This window comes from Quercus lobata, chromosome 5, assembly GCF_001633185.2.
Source record: "Quercus lobata isolate SW786 chromosome 5, ValleyOak3.0 Primary Assembly, whole genome shotgun sequence".
In the NCBI taxonomy this organism is placed as follows: Eukaryota; Viridiplantae; Streptophyta; class Magnoliopsida; order Fagales; family Fagaceae; genus Quercus; species Quercus lobata.
The window spans coordinates 74,887,276-74,901,701 of NC_044908.1; the positions used below are offsets into that span (position 1 = coordinate 74,887,276).

General features: G+C 34.6%; 2 protein-coding genes across 2 annotated transcripts; one reads left to right on the forward strand and one right to left on the reverse strand.

Moving 5' to 3' along the window:
- The first annotated feature begins 225 nt into the window (after positions 1-225).
- On the forward strand, positions 226-11,220 carry LOC115991125 (arogenate dehydratase/prephenate dehydratase 1, chloroplastic-like). The gene is made up of 12 exons (XM_031114869.1): positions 226-288; positions 374-436; positions 534-629; positions 6,165-6,365; positions 7,186-7,266; positions 7,512-7,607; positions 9,628-9,708; positions 9,787-9,827; positions 9,860-9,908; positions 10,048-10,112; positions 10,913-10,994; positions 11,143-11,220. The coding sequence occupies exons 1-12, from the start codon at positions 226-228 to the stop codon at positions 11,218-11,220; spliced, it is 996 nt and encodes a 331-aa protein (XP_030970729.1).
- Positions 11,221-12,311: 1,091 nt separating this feature from the next.
- Positions 12,312-14,221, reverse strand: LOC115988494 (thiamine thiazole synthase 2, chloroplastic). Its single transcript, XM_031112066.1, has 2 exons — positions 13,176-14,221; positions 12,312-12,694 (listed from the first exon to the last, which is right to left on the reverse strand). Exons 1-2 carry the CDS (start codon positions 14,073-14,075, stop codon positions 12,524-12,526), a joined length of 1,071 nt encoding a protein of 356 aa, XP_030967926.1. The 5' UTR covers positions 14,076-14,221; the 3' UTR covers positions 12,312-12,523.
- Between the last annotated feature and the right edge of the window lie 205 nt (positions 14,222-14,426).

Sequence of the window (14,426 nt, forward strand, 5' to 3'; positions counted from 1 at the left end):
AAATAGGATGGAAAGTAGTGGTAAAAATACTAAAAGTTAGTTAAAAGGTATTGATACTAAACTTTAGCCATCTCATTTTTTTGATTTATATACTGCCTTACGGAATAAAGCTGTTTGTATTACACAAATATTAACCTCATTTGTGATGGAAGACAAAGTTCCCGACAGTTATCTCTGTTGCTGTTTTAAGAATGTCGTCACTTGCAGGCTCTTGCTCAATGTGATATGACGCTGAGCAAGCTTGGTGTTGTCAGAATTATTGCTGATAATACTGCCATTGCTGCTCAGGTAATCTATGCTAGTTCAGTATATTCCATATATACTGTATGAGTGATTCTGATGCCACACCATTGGCCACAACTTGTCTATGTAGCGAGTTGTAGTTGGTGGAGGGGTGATGGTGATCACCCCTCCACCAACCACAACTCATCACATGGTGAGTTGTGGCCAATGGTGTGGCATCAGAATTTTTCATATTGTATTTGAATTTCTTTTAAATCTGTATACATTCTCTGATGAATAGATTTGGACAGAAGGTGGCTTCAACTGGGCTAAGAGATACTGGAGCTGTTGCAAGTGCTAGAGCGGCAAAAATGTATGGGCTTGACATACTCGCTGAAAAGATCCAGGTAAGACTTCCTTCTCTTCAGATTTGTAAGACTCAGGCATATAAATCAAACAAACAGCTGATAACCCTAGACCAATCTTCAAAAGCATTGTCATCACTCATCACCAAACATCTCCACTTTGACTCTGTAAGACTCATAGTCACAATCAAACCATTGCCACCACATGACTTTGAAGCACAATAAAGTGTTAACCAAACACTTATCTTTGCAATAGCCAAATGTTGGGATGAGAAGAGAGAAAAAGAGTGAGTTCATGAGGAGAACCAAAATATTTTGTCCCACATATACTATGTTCATAGTGTACAGCCCTTTCGGCTGAAACTAAAATTGGTCTTCTTATTGTCTTCTAATTAAATTTTGTTAGGTTCATATTTTTTATGTATTGGCATATCTTATGACAACACTTTACTTGTAACTAGATAGATCTAAGTGAGTTCAAGATTATCATGACAAGTGGTTTCATTGAAGACATGAAGATTATTCAAGAACTACTCAAGAAAAACTGAATCTATAGGTTCCGATACCTCCTCAATACTTGTCGATTTATCAAGATTTGATGAAACTCAATACCTCTCAATCTATCGAGCTACGAGATTTCAAAATATAGCTTACAACATTTGGATTCCAATTGGCTATTGTTTATGAGCTTGTGTAAACCTAATAGGAATCGGAAAGCCTATTTAAAAGGTCCATTAAGCTCCTATATAAATAAGGCGGTAGAGAAAGAAAACCTTAACCCTAAAAAGTTTCATAAGGTTTTCTTATTGAAACCCTAGCCTCCTCCTACAAAAGAAAGAGATCTTATTGCGTTTCTTGTGTGCCTTTGGATTTTATAACCAAGCAAAGTCTCTAGCGCCAATCATTGAAAATCTTATTGGTGTTTTTATGTAAAGCTTGCAAATCAACTGCTACAATCAAAGGGTTGATGTGGAGTTAGTTATGTACTTAGATTCGTGCAATTAAGTTAATCATATACTAGGATTTGTGCAAAAAGAAAGAAATCCCTACAGGATTAAGTCCAATTGGGGATTTGAGTGAAAGTTCAATTATAGGTTGATACTTTGGGATAGTCTAGGGTAGTTGTAAGATTTCTTATATCTATAACCACTTGATTCTTGATTAGTGATTCTTGGGAGTGATGACATGAAAATCACTCGATGGGGTTTTTGTCTTGCGAGAGGTTTCCCTATTAGTTAACAAATCACTGTATCAATTTATTTTCAGCTACACTTTAGTTTATTTGGTAATTTGTGTGTTTCCACGATTTGCATGTAATTTAACCTAATTAATCAACTTAAATAATTGAATTAATTAACCGAGAACAATCTATAAGCCAACAAATTTAGTATTAGACCATAGCATTTTCAAAGGATATGGTTTCAATGTTATTGATCACATCCAAAACTCTGTTCTTGTTCCTCACTGATCTATCTCCTCCATTATAAAGGATATTAACACCGCTGCTTTTTTTTTTCCCTTAAAATTTTAATTTTGCTCCATTTCTCACTTAGTCAATTCTGCAATTTGGTCCACTCTATTGCAGCTTATACTCCCTTTTGTATTGCTCTGGTGCCTATCCATCTCTACTCTGCCAGCCAATGATTTACAGGTGGAAAAGATAGATGAGTCGTGCCTATGATCTTTTCTCGTAGAATATAGTATTTATCACCCCCTAAAAATATATATATATATATTCTTATTGCATGTATCATAAGTCAAGGCATGTTCCCCCTAAATATATAGCTGCATCAGCATGTGTACATGCTCACCCTAGCGGGATTATTGATCTCACGATATAGGAATAAAATTTCCTTGCCAAATTCGTGGGCAAATCAATAGTCTTCAATTTTTACACCCCTCCATCTGCACATAACTGGAATCCTTATTTCGGGTACCTCGGCGGGACATATTCAATGGACGATATATCTCTTGATTTGAATTGAAAAAATATAAAATTTGTGTTCATATTCAAGCTCCGAATGTGTACTTTCTAAAACATTCGAGCCGCGCCCAAAAATTCCTTCCCGTTCACATGTTATTGTCGAAACGGTGACCGAAGATCACTTCTCAACGTATTTTCTAAGTGATTACTGCTCGTGAATAACATGCCACTAACATATTTTTTACGCAAAATTTGATTTCGAGAACATTGGTCTCGCGATCTAGGAAAAATATTTCCAAGACAAACTCGTGTGCTAATCGTTAGACTACTATTTTTACGCCCCTCAATCGGCACATAACTGGAATCCTTATTTCGGGTATCGCAGTGGGACATATTCAAAGGATAATAACTCTCTCGATTTCAATCGAAAACATGAAAAAATTGTGTTCATATTCAAGCTCAGAATGTTTACTTTATAAAATATTCAGGTCGTGTCCTAAAATTCCTTACCGTTGAAAAGTTATTGTCGAAATGGTGACCGAAGGTCACCTTTCAACACATTTTTTAAGCGATTACGGCTCGTGAATAACCAGCCACTAACATTTTTTTTACCCAAAATTTGATTTCGGGATTACTGATCTCACGATATAGGAATAAAATTTCCTTGCCAAATTCGTGGGCAAATCAATAGTCTTCAATTTTTACACCCCTCCATCTGCACATAACTGGAATCCTTATTTCGGGTACCTCGGTGGGACATATTCAATGGATGATATATTTCTTGATTTGAATCGAAAGAATATAAAATTTGTGTTCATATTCAAGCTCCGAATGTGTACTTTCTAAACCATTCAGGCCGCGCCCAAAAATTCCTTACCGTTCACATGTTATTGCCGAAACGGTGACCGAAGGTCACTTTTCAACGTATTTTCTAACTGATTACTGCTCGTGAATAACTTGCCCCTAGCCTATTTTTTATGCAAAATTTGATTACAAGAACATTGGTCTCGTGATATAGGTAAAATATTTCCTTAGCCAAAATCGTGTGCTAATCGTTAGTCTACTTTTTTTACGCCCCTCCATCGGCACATAACTGGAATCCTTTTTTCGGGTATCTCGGTGGGACATATTCAAAGGACAATAACACTATCGATTTCAATCGAAAACATGCAAAATTTGTGTTCATATTCAAGCTCCGAATGTGTACTTTCTAAAACATTCAGGCCGCATCCAAAAGTTCTTTTCCGTTCAGAAGTTATTGTCGAAATGATGACCGAATGTCACTTTTCAACACATTTTTTAAGCGATTACGGCTGGTGAATAACTAGCCACTAACATTTTTTTTACCCAAAATTTGATTTCGGGATTATTGATCTCACGATATAGGAAAAATATTTCCTTGCCAAATTTGTGGGCAAATCAATAGTCTTCAATTTTTACACCCCTCCATCTGCACATAACTGGAATCCTTATTTCGGGTACCTCGGTGGGACATATTCAATGGACGATAAATCTCTTGATTTCAATCGAAAAAATATAAAATTTGTGTTCATTTTCAAGCTCCGAATGTGTAATTTCTAAATCATTCAGGCCGCGCCCAAAAATTCCTTACCGTTCACATGCTATTGTCGAAACGGTGACCGAAGGTCACTTTTCAACGTATTTTCTAAGTGATTACTGCTCGTGAATAACTTGCCACTAACCTATTTTTTATGCAAAATTTGATTATGAGAACATTGGTCTCGTGATATAGGAAAAATATTTCCAAGCCAAAATCGTGTGCTAATCGTTAGACTACTTTTTTTACGCCCCTCCATCGGCACATAACTGGAATCCTTATTTCGGGTATCTCGGTGGGACATATTCAAAGGACAATAACACTATCGATTTCAATCGAAAACATGCAAAATTTGTGTTCATATTCAAGCTCCGAATGTGTACTTTCTAAAACATTTAGGCCGCATCCAAAAATTCCTTACCGTTCAAAAGTTATTGTCGAAATGGTGACCGAGTGCCACTTTTCAACACATTTTTTAAGCGATTACGGCTCGTGAATAACTAGCCACTAGCTTATTTTTTTCTCAAAATTTGATTTGGGGATTATTGATCTCACGATATAGGAAAAATATTTTCTTGCCAAATTCGTGGGCAAATCAACAGTCTTCAATTTTTACACCCCTCCATCTGCACATAACTGGAATCCTTATTTCGGGTACCTCGGTGGGACATATTCAATGGACGATATATCTCTTGATTTCATTCGAAAAAATATAAAATTTGTGTTCATATTCAAACTCCGAATGTGTACTTTCTAAAACATTCTAGCCACGCCCAAAAAATCCTTACCGTTCACATGTTAATGTCGAAACGGTGACCAAAGGTCACTTTTCAACGTATTTTCTAAGTGATTACTGCTCGTGAATTACTTCCCAAAAACATATTTTTTACGCAAAATTTGATTTCGAGAACATTGGTCTCGCGATATACGAAAAATATTTCCAAGCCAAAATCGTGTGCTAATCGTTAGACTACTATTTTTACGCCCCTCAATCGGCACATAACTGGAATCCTTATTTCTGGTATCGCAGTGGGACATATTCAAAGGACAATAACTCTCTCGATTTCAATCGAAAACATGCAAAAATTGTGTTCATATTCAAGCTCCGAATGTGTACTTTATAAAATATGCAGGCCGTGTCCAAAAATTCCTTACCGTTGCAAAGTTATTGTCGAAATGGTGACCAAAGGTCACTTTTCAACACATTTTTTAAGCGATTACGGCTCGTGAATAACTAGCCACTAACATTTTTTTTACCCAAAATTTGATTTCGGGATTATTGATCTCACGATATAGGAATAAAATTTCCTTGCCAAATTCGTGGGCAAATCAATAGTCTTCAATTTTTACACCCCTCCATCTGCACATAACTGGAATCCTTATTTCGGGTACCTCGGTGGGACATATTCAAAGGACAATAACACTATCGATTTCAATCGAAAACATGCAAAATTTGTGTTCATATTCAAGCTCCGAATGTGTACTTTCTAAAACATTTAGGCCGCATCCAAAAATTCCTTACCGTTCAAAAGTTATTGTCGAAATGGTGACCGAGTGCCACTTTTCAACACATTTTTTAAGCGATTACGGCTCGTGAATAACTAGCCACTAGCTTATTTTTTTCTCAAAATTTGATTTGGGGATTATTGATCTCTCGATATAGGAAAAATATTTCCTTGCCAAATTCGTGGGCAAATCAACAGTTTTCAATTTTTACACCCCTCCATCTACCCATAACTGGATTCCTTATTTCGGGTACCTCGGTGGGACATATTCAATGGACGATATATCTCTTGATTGTACTTTTAGTCTATAACTAATTTTGTAGTTAAATTTTATCCTTAAAGTAATTACAATTTTATTATAAAATGCACACAAACTGGCTTGTGAATATGATTGATATTAATTCAGCCTAATAAATAAATATATGATGTGATTGGAGATACGTCCATTTGTAAAAATTATGTAATGAAACTTACAATATCATTAGCATTACTATTTTATTTTTTATTTTTTTAAAGCTGAAGATGTATCTTGATGAGTTGTTTACCTATTATTGTTACCTATTGATAGAGTTGGATTCAATATTTCATAGGCTGTTGAAATGTTGTTAGTGGATAAAGCAGTTCTTCCCATCGAGAATTCTATTGGTGGAAGCATTTACGGTCTCTACGACTTGCTCATTTCCCATAGGCTACACATAGTCGGGGAGGTGAAATTGCAAATTAACCATTGCCTTCTAGGACTGCCCGGCGTAACAATGGAGGGGATAGTAAGTGTTAAGAGCCATCCTCAGGTCAGTGATCATTTTGTTTCTTCCTAGAATTTTGTTGTGAAGGAGAATTTAATGTGGCTGTTCTGTACGAGTGACATGAGTGCTACGCACTTTCATCTATGGCAAAAGCTTTTGGATATATGTTGCTCAAATAGTAAAATTCTTGTCATAATCCATATAGTTTAATTGGTTAGCAATTCCTAGTGTCTCTAGTAGAGACATTTGAAGTTCAAATTCCCTCATTTCTAACTATAAAATTATAAATTAAAAATAAAAAAATATAAAAAAAAAAACATTGTAATTGGTGTTGCATCAATAACATGATAAATAAATTTCAAAACCAAAATTTTTTTGATTGTTTTAAAAGTTGACACATCATTTTGTATGTTTAATGTAATAAAATTTGTAATATCTATAACATTATTTATTAGTTAGTGTTCCATATGGGTAAGGTTTAGTTCCAATATACAGAAGCTGACACGATATAGACACATGTTCGATTTTTGTCCCATATCCACATCATGTTAGTTCCTGTGCATTAGAGCATTGGAGCTAAGCTGTATCCCTTCTATAAAACAACAAAATCTTACTCCCACTATTTTGGGTTCCACTAGTCTTTTTATGATTAATGGTCAAATAGGATGGAAAGTAGTGGTAAAAATACTAAAAGTTAGTTAAAAGGTATTGATACTAAACTTTAGCCATCTCATTTTTTTGATTTATATACTGCCTTACGGAATAAAGCTGTTTGTATTACACAAATATTAACCTCATTTGTGATGGAAGACAAAGTTCCCGACAGTTATCTCTGTTGCTGTTTTAAGAATGTCGTCACTTGCAGGCTCTTGCTCAATGTGATATGACGCTGAGCAAGCTTGGTGTTGTCAGAATTATTGCTGATAATACTGCCATTGCTGCTCAGGTAATCTATGCTAGTTCAGTATATTCCATATATACTGTATGAGTGATTCTGATGCCACACCATTGGCCACAACTTGTCTATGTAGCGAGTTGTAGTTGGTGGAGGGGTGATGGTGATCACCCCTCCACCAACCACAACTCATCACATGGTGAGTTGTGGCCAATGGTGTGGCATCAGAATTTTTCATATTGTATTTGAATTTCTTTTAAATCTGTATACATTCTCTGATGAATAGATTTGGACAGAAGGTGGCTTCAACTGGGCTAAGAGATACTGGAGCTGTTGCAAGTGCTAGAGCGGCAAAAATGTATGGGCTTGACATACTCGCTGAAAAGATCCAGGTAAGACTTCCTTCTCTTCAGATTTGTAAGACTCAGGCATATAAATCAAACAAACAGCTGATAACCCTAGACCAATCTTCAAAAGCATTGTCATCACTCATCACCAAACATCTCCACTTTGACTCTGTAAGACTCATAGTCACAATCAAACCATTGCCACCACATGACTTTGAAGCACAATAAAGTGTTAACCAAACACTTATCTTTGCAATAGCCAAATGTTGGGATGAGAAGAGAGAAAAAGAGTGAGTTCATGAGGAGAACCAAAATATTTTGTCCCACATATACTATGTTCATAGTGTACAGCCCTTTCGGCTGAAACTAAAATTGGTCTTCTTATTGTCTTCTAATTAAATTTTGTTAGGTTCATATTTTTTATGTATTGGCATATCTTATGACAACACTTTACTTGTAACTAGATAGATCTAAGTGAGTTCAAGATTATCATGACAAGTGGTTTCATTGAAGACATGAAGATTATTCAAGAACTACTCAAGAAAAACTGAATCTATAGGTTCCGATACCTCCTCAATACTTGTCGATTTATCAAGATTTGATGAAACTCAATACCTCTCAATCTATCGAGCTACGAGATTTCAAAATATAGCTTACAACATTTGGATTCCAATTGGCTATTGTTTATGAGCTTGTGTAAACCTAATAGGAATCGGAAAGCCTATTTAAAAGGTCCATTAAGCTCCTATATAAATAAGGCGGTAGAGAAAGAAAACCTTAACCCTAAAAAGTTTCATAAGGTTTTCTTATTGAAACCCTAGCCTCCTCCTACAAAAGAAAGAGATCTTATTGCGTTTCTTGTGTGCCTTTGGATTTTATAACCAAGCAAAGTCTCTAGCGCCAATCATTGAAAATCTTATTGGTGTTTTTATGTAAAGCTTGCAAATCAACTGCTACAATCAAAGGGTTGATGTGGAGTTAGTTATGTACTTAGATTCGTGCAATTAAGTTAATCATATACTAGGATTTGTGCAAAAAGAAAGAAATCCCTACAGGATTAAGTCCAATTGGGGATTTGAGTGAAAGTTCAATTATAGGTTGATACTTTGGGATAGTCTAGGGTAGTTGTAAGATTTCTTATATCTATAACCACTTGATTCTTGATTAGTGATTCTTGGGAGTGATGACATGAAAATCACTCGATGGGGTTTTTGTCTTGCGAGAGGTTTCCCTATTAGTTAACAAATCACTGTATCAATTTATTTTCAGCTACACTTTAGTTTATTTGGTAATTTGTGTGTTTCCACGATTTGCATGTAATTTAACCTAATTAATCAACTTAAATAATTGAATTAATTAACCGAGAACAATCTATAAGCCAACAAATTTAGTATTAGACCATAGCATTTTCAAAGGATATGGTTTCAATGTTATTGATCACATCCAAAACTCTGTTCTTGTTCCTCACTGATCTATCTCCTCCATTATAAAGGATATTAACACCGCTGCTTTTTTTTTTCCCTTAAAATTTTAATTTTGCTCCATTTCTCACTTAGTCAATTCTGCAATTTGGTCCACTCTATTGCAGCTTATACTCCCTTTTGTATTGCTCTGGTGCCTATCCATCTCTACTCTGCCAGCCAATGATTTACAGGTGGAAAAGATAGATGAGTCGTGCCTATGATCTTTTCTCGTAGAATATAGTATTTATCACCCCCTAAAAATATATATATATATATTCTTATTGCATGTATCATAAGTCAAGGCATGTTCCCCCTAAATATATAGCTGCATCAGCATGTGTACATGCTCACCCTAGCTCTACATTATTGGGAAACATGCCTTGACTTATGATACATGCAATAATTACTTACTAATTTCTACATGGAAATTTTGCTTAGATGTAATTAGTAATAACTACTTTGGCAGAAATCATGCTTATGATTAATGTCCTTATCAGACTTTGGCTCTTCCCATTGTTATTGTCAACTATGAAGATTGTCAAACTGTCATGAAATGTGCCAAATGCAACATGACTAAATTGTTCCCACCTTATACTAGCCAGGATGTTGACAATAATATTACTCGTTTTCTGATACTCTCAAGAGAACCTATAATTCCAGGAATTTATGACAGGCCCTATAAGGTATAAACTTTTGTTGCATATTTATATGTCTAAACTGTCGTTGATCTGACGAAATATTTGTTAATTTTGTTCACATAGACAAGTATTATTTTTATTCTAAAAGAAGGTCCTGGTGTGCTACAAGCCCAAAAACTACAAGCCCAAAAACGAAATATTTGTTAATCCTAGTGTTTGCTCTCGGAAACTTTAATTTAATAAAGGTAACTACAAGCCCAAAAACTAAATAAATAAATAATTGGTAACTTTTATAATTGCATCAATAGACTTTATTATTATTATTATTTCTAAAATTGTATCAATATACTTTGATTGACTTGATCTGCTTCTGAGAAATTTCAGATTCACAGACATCCACATAATCAGCATCATTTGATGGTTGATGGTTCTAATGAAGGAAGCATCAAGTGAGTTTTATTATCTTTTGAATTGGAATTTGCAATTGCAATATTGGGATTTGATATCTATTAATTTATTTTAACTTATCGATAATATTCCATTAGAATATATATATATATATATATATATCCATAATATTTACCATCCTGTTTTCTTCCATACACTTAGGAAATGACCATTTCTGTTTGAAATGAATTAATTTCATAATTTGAATTAAATTTTATAAACCTCTATTTGAAATGCATATGATACATGTGGCATTTTATGTATTAGATGCATGTAGCATATCTCTCACCATGTGTGTGTGAGAGAGATGCCACATCTATCTATCAAAAGTTATATGAAAAAGAAAAATTGTTGTAATAATTTATTCTTTTTCATAAAAATTTGTGTTTAAGCAATAAAATTTGAGATTAATTACAAATTATAAGGAAAATTTTGAGTTTAGAAGAAGGGGCATATTCATGCCAAAAATAAAAATCCTCAACGACAAATAAACAAAATGTAGTAAATATTATATCTTTGTGAGTTCTTTTACATAAATATAATATTTAAGAATGATTTATATTTTATATTGCTCAAGTAAATTATATATATATATATATATATATATGAGTGCTTGCAAAATATATATATATATATATATGAGTGCTTGCAAATATGTGTGCAAGTGAATTTTGTCTTTCCCTAAAGTTAAATCCTAGCTCCGACATTTTCAGCACAGTATTGACTCGATTGAGATTTCCTTTTGTATTGTTTATAGTTATAGACCCTCAATGCTATAGTGGTAACTGTTTTCCAGTGGAAGGTACATGGAGAGAATGTTTTACTTGGACTTTGAAGCTTCAATGGCAGAGCCTCGTGCCCAACAGGCGCTACTACATCTGCAGGTCAGTTCGTATGTCATGACTCATGATATGCTTTTCCCTTGTATAAAATCTCTCTTCACCTTACCTTTATATAAAATTATGGTCAAAACTATGAAACAGGTAATTAAAAGGATTGAATGATTAGCAAAATATTCTTTTATTTTGGCAGGAATTCACAAGATTTGTACGTGTCCTTGGTAGTTACCCAGTGGGCACAGTACAGAAGGCTCTCTTTGGAAGTTACTAGTTCATAATGGATGACCAAACTGTTGATGCTTCATTCATGCATGTGGGACTTTAAAAAAAAAATTATTAGTATGTAATAATATTATTTGCACGTTTTGATTAAAAACATTCATACTTGGTCTCCTCTGAGATTATCGTATTCACACAATTCAATAAGAAGCAAAATTTAGAAAGCCCCTTTTCATGGTAGTAGAAAAGGATTTTTGTTCGAATTCTTTCATTTTAAGGAATTGGTTGGCTATACAATAAACAAGTACAGTATTTTAGTAGATAGAGTTTTTTGATGAAAGAAATAGAAAAAACTTTGTAATATCGAAGAAAAAAATGTAAAACCCAAAAGGAAAAGAACATAGGAATTATATAAATGTCAAACCATAAGTGAAAAACCATACAATTAAACTAGTTAGATAATGCATAAAGCATGCTTCTCATATTATGGGAATGTATCTTATACGTATTTCTTACAACATATGGACCCCAAATAACTATGAGGCTCAAGTGTTGACTCCAGATCTTTGATGTGGCAATAGGTTAGTAGTTCACATACATTCAATGCCAAATAGTTGGTGTGCTTATTTTTACTCCCTTTTTTAAGGTACCAAGAGTTACATCATTAGGAAAAACCCAAGTCTTAGCAATTCCAAAATAAACAACCAGTCTAGGAGACAATAGCTCAGATTAAGCTAGAGTAGAAATTCTATCTTGTATAAAAAAAAAATAATAATAATAATAATAAAAAAACTATATATATAATTGATATCACTTCAACAAGATAATAAATTAGTGTTCAAATTTTTATTTTTTTTTATATCAGGGACATATTTGTTTATATAAGACCAGAATAATAAAATATGTAACATCCCTAATATCACTCAAAATAATAATAATAATAACCCATATTAGCTCTTTGCAATTTGTATTCTTCATTCTCAAAAAAAAAAAATTTATTCCTCACTAGAATTATGCCTTAAAGTCTAAAATATTAGAGCCTCCACTAACCTTTTTCTCTTCCTAGTGGTCATAAAGCTCGAAGAGCAACCTGATTCCCAGTGCTTTGAATCATTAGAAAAGTCTGAAATGGAAACATTTCAATGGCAATAATCTTCTCAAAATATACCTTCCAATATATATAGTATATATGCTTACTAAATTAGAACTTAATTTTACACAAATCAAAATGAATTTTCCCCATCACATACAAATATCCACATCCAATATCTAGTAATCCCTACCAAAATGGTCTATTTTCATCAACACTTCCTTTATTTATTCCAAATTTTAACAATCCAAAAGGCCTCGTATCATCACGCATCCACAACAATCTCCCCAGTCTCAGCAGCAGCAAGAATAAGCTCTGGTTGTACGCCCCCAGCTTCACTGTATGTCCCACCGATTGCATTGGGCTGTCCCAACGCCTTCAAGGCCAAGTGTGCCGCCTTTTGACCCGATATCATCATGGCCCCAAATGTTGGACCCTGCAGAATCAAAGGCACTTAATTAATAAAAACGTCATGAACTCAATCTCATACACTGATGTTACAAAGTATTTCAAATTTTATTATTCAATTCCTATAACGTAAAAGCTAATATATCAAATTTAAAAAAAAAAAACAATAAAGATTGAGAAATTCATTTAGTACATTATTGATACAATACTAATTATATTCATTATCATATCAAATTAATAATTGAAAAAATATGTTATAAATTAAATTGATCGGAAAGGATAGGAGACAAAAATGGTTGAGGCATGCTAAAAATTAGTATAATCATTAATCAACTATCTAATCCCCCCATGGTTTACTTGTTAGATTAATGGTTAAATTCACATTTTCCTATAGTTTAAACTTTTGAAATAAGTGATAATTTATTGTATTAACAAATCATGTAATATTAATTCCAATACTTTATGAATCTTATGATATATAAAAATTCAGGCTGATCCAAAATAATTACCATTCTTGGGGCACCATCAATTTCTGCAACCTCCATCCCAGTAACAATCATACCAGGCACAATCTCTCGAGTAAGCCTGACAATGGCATCCTCAGCAGTGTTCATGTCAAGGGCTTTCATCCCAGGCACACTATCAATCATTCCAATACTCTTCAGCCTCTTAACTCCGGTGGCTCCAAATGGCCCATCATGCCCACACGAGCTCACCACAACCTTAGCCTCCATCACATTAGGATCCATGCAAGACTGAGTGTCATGGTTCATTGAAACCAAAGCCCAGTTGGTCACCACACCTGAGACCCTCTCTTCCTTCACTATCAAATCCTCAGCTGCCACAGCGTTGAACAACTTCACGTTAGGCCTAGCCAATAGCTTGCTCATGATTGTGGATGTGAACAAAGCTGCGTGCTTGATAACAACGTAGTTTTCTTGCTCATCATACTCGATTTCAAGCTCGTCAAGGAAATGATGAGCTGGTTTACGTACAACCATAGCTGAAAAGAGCTGGCCACCAAGCCATGCACCACCACCAGGGCTAACGGATTGTTCAATAATAGCTATACGGATTGAAGGATTTTTGCTGAGTTCATAAGCGCATGAGAGACCAGCTGAGCCAGCACCGACTATGACAACATCAGTATCAGCGTATGTGATCATGTCTGTCATGTATCGGCGAGTCATTTCACGAGAGACAGTGGATTCTTTAATGGGTTGGAAAGTGAAAGATTTTAGGTCGTATGGTGGGGTTAAGGACATAGAAATGGTGGAGTTTTGTGGGGTGGATTTGATGGGTGTGAAGCGAGAGGTAGTGATGGGTGTGCCATGGAAGCAGGACTTATTGTTGTCTAAGAAAGATGGTTTTGGGAGTGAAGAAGTGAAGGTTGTAGCCATGGCTGCCATTGAAGTGTTTGATATAGTTTTGGGGAACGATGATGTTGTGAGGTAATCAAAGGCTTAGAATGATGAGTGTGAACAGGGTATTAATGAACAGGGTGGGAAGGTTGTGGGAAAGTATGAAAATATCTGAACAAAAATCTAGAAAGTGTGTACTGATAATGAGTGGTGAAGATAGAATTTGAGCGGTTGCAGAACGCTTAGAATTTTTGGCCACAATCTGGTACAGATATTAGCATACTATTGCTATTTTTTTTTGGTAAACCATGGAAAATTCATTAAACTTAGGAATTAACAAGTCTGTTACAGCACATATTCGCTTTATCATAGGCTAATAACCTATCCACCACAGGCGGT